At 42.2% G+C, this 1,800-nt stretch overlaps 1 protein-coding gene across 1 annotated transcript; it reads left to right on the top strand.

The window, feature by feature from the left end:
* Window positions 1–336: 336 nt before the first annotated feature.
* LOC130980540 (uncharacterized) lies at window positions 337–892 on the top strand. Its single transcript, XM_057904207.1, has 2 exons — window positions 337–578; window positions 748–892. Exons 1-2 carry the CDS (start codon window positions 337–339, stop codon window positions 890–892), a joined length of 387 nt encoding a protein of 128 aa, XP_057760190.1.
* The last annotated feature ends 908 nt before the right edge of the window (window positions 893–1,800 follow it).

Below are 1,800 nucleotides of genomic sequence, written 5' to 3' on the forward strand. Positions count from 1 at the left end.
AGGGTATTCGAAGGGGGAAGGGACAGGGGAAGGGGGGAAGGAGAAGGGGGAAGGGGAAGGGGGAGAGGGGGGACGGCGCCGGCGGCGAAGAGAGAGAGTAGGGGAAGTGGAAGAAGTCAGAGAAGAAGAGGAAGAAAATGAAGGGGACGCGGGTTCGGGGTGGGGGAAACGTGTTGGGAGGGAAGAAAAGGGTATTCGAAGGGGGGAGGGAAAGGGGGAAGGGGAAGGGGGAGGGGGTGAGGGGACGGCGCTGGCGGCGAAGAGAGGGAGGAGGGGAAGTGGAAGAAGTCGGGGTGGGGGTGGGGGTGGGGGAGATCAGAGGGGGAGGGGGAAAGGATGCGGGGTCAGGATGCGGGTGGGGGGAAGGGGAGATCAGAGGGGGAGGGGGAAGGGAAAAGGGGGAGGGGGACGGCGGCGGCGGCGAAGCTTGGAGCCGACTCTGCCTCGTCTGCCTCTGCCTCGCCGCCTCGACGCCTCTGCCTCGTCGCTTCTACCTCGCCGCCTCGTCACCTCTGCCTCGCCGTTTCGCCGCCTCTACCTCGCCGCCTCTGCCTCGCCGTTCTGCTTTTTTGCTTTCTGTTTTCTTGCTTTCTATTTTTGCTTCTTAGTTTGGTGTTGTTTGGTGTTCTTGGTGGTGGTGGTGGTATTGGTGTTGGTGGTCGTCTTGTTTTCTCTTTTTGTTTCTTGGTTTGGTGTGGTTTGGTGTTGTTTAATGTTGTTGCTATTGTTTGGTGGTGGTGGTGGTAGTGGTGGTGGTGGTGGTAGTGCTGGTGGTGCTGGTTGTGGTGGTGGTGCTGGTTGTGGTGCTGGTTGTGGTGGTGGTGTTGGTGTTGGTGGTGGTGGAGGTAATTGTGTTGGTAGTGTTGAGGGTATTTTTGTCCAAAAAAATTAAAAGGACGATTTTAATACGAAAAAATGTTAAGTATAATTCTAAATCGGAAATTACGTTGGGGACGGTTTTGATTCCAACCCTCAACGTGAGGGACCAAAACAATACTTATCCCTAATTTTAACAATAATGTATATATATTTATTATTATTGACAAAAAAATACTATTAATATTTTAAATAAATTAATTTTTAATTATTTTAAAAATATATCAAAATTATATGACACACTATCATATTAGTAACATTTTTTACCAAGTGACTTGGATATATTACTGATAAAACAAATTCATAAATAATAAAAAATAAAATTAATAAATTAAATATTACATATCTAAATTAAATAGAATTAACTAATAAAGTGATATCAATTTTTAAATTCTTTTGAAACTAACTAATTAAATTCTAATATTAAAATTAAATTATTTAAATGATATATATGGTATTCAATTCTAGAACTTAGATACATATTGTAACACCCTAATTACCCTAAGCCTTACCTCTAGCCGTAAAGTAAAGGTTAATCAAATATATATATATAGAAAGAATAATATATTCTAGAAGTCCGATAAAAGATTAAAGTTCAAAGTCGCATAATGCGGAGTTACATACGTGTATCGTTCGCACACGGTAACTAAACGCATTTGGCGCGAATGGATACAAAACATAATATATGAAACCTTGCAATAAAGCTCATCAAATACAAGGTATTAATTAATAGATCAACAAAGTAAATATATATATATACTATATAAAAGAAGACTAGCCACTGCCTGCGGAGTTTAGGCCGACTAGCCCAAACTGAAAAATACAGAATCTTTGAGAATAAAATAGCTTATACAACCTATCTCTCATGTAAGCCTCTAAGGCCATAAAGTCTAAAACAAAAGGGTGAGAGAAAGTACTACGACA

This window comes from Arachis stenosperma, chromosome 5 (assembly GCF_014773155.1).
Source record: "Arachis stenosperma cultivar V10309 chromosome 5, arast.V10309.gnm1.PFL2, whole genome shotgun sequence".
Taxonomy (NCBI): Eukaryota; Viridiplantae; Streptophyta; class Magnoliopsida; order Fabales; family Fabaceae; genus Arachis; species Arachis stenosperma.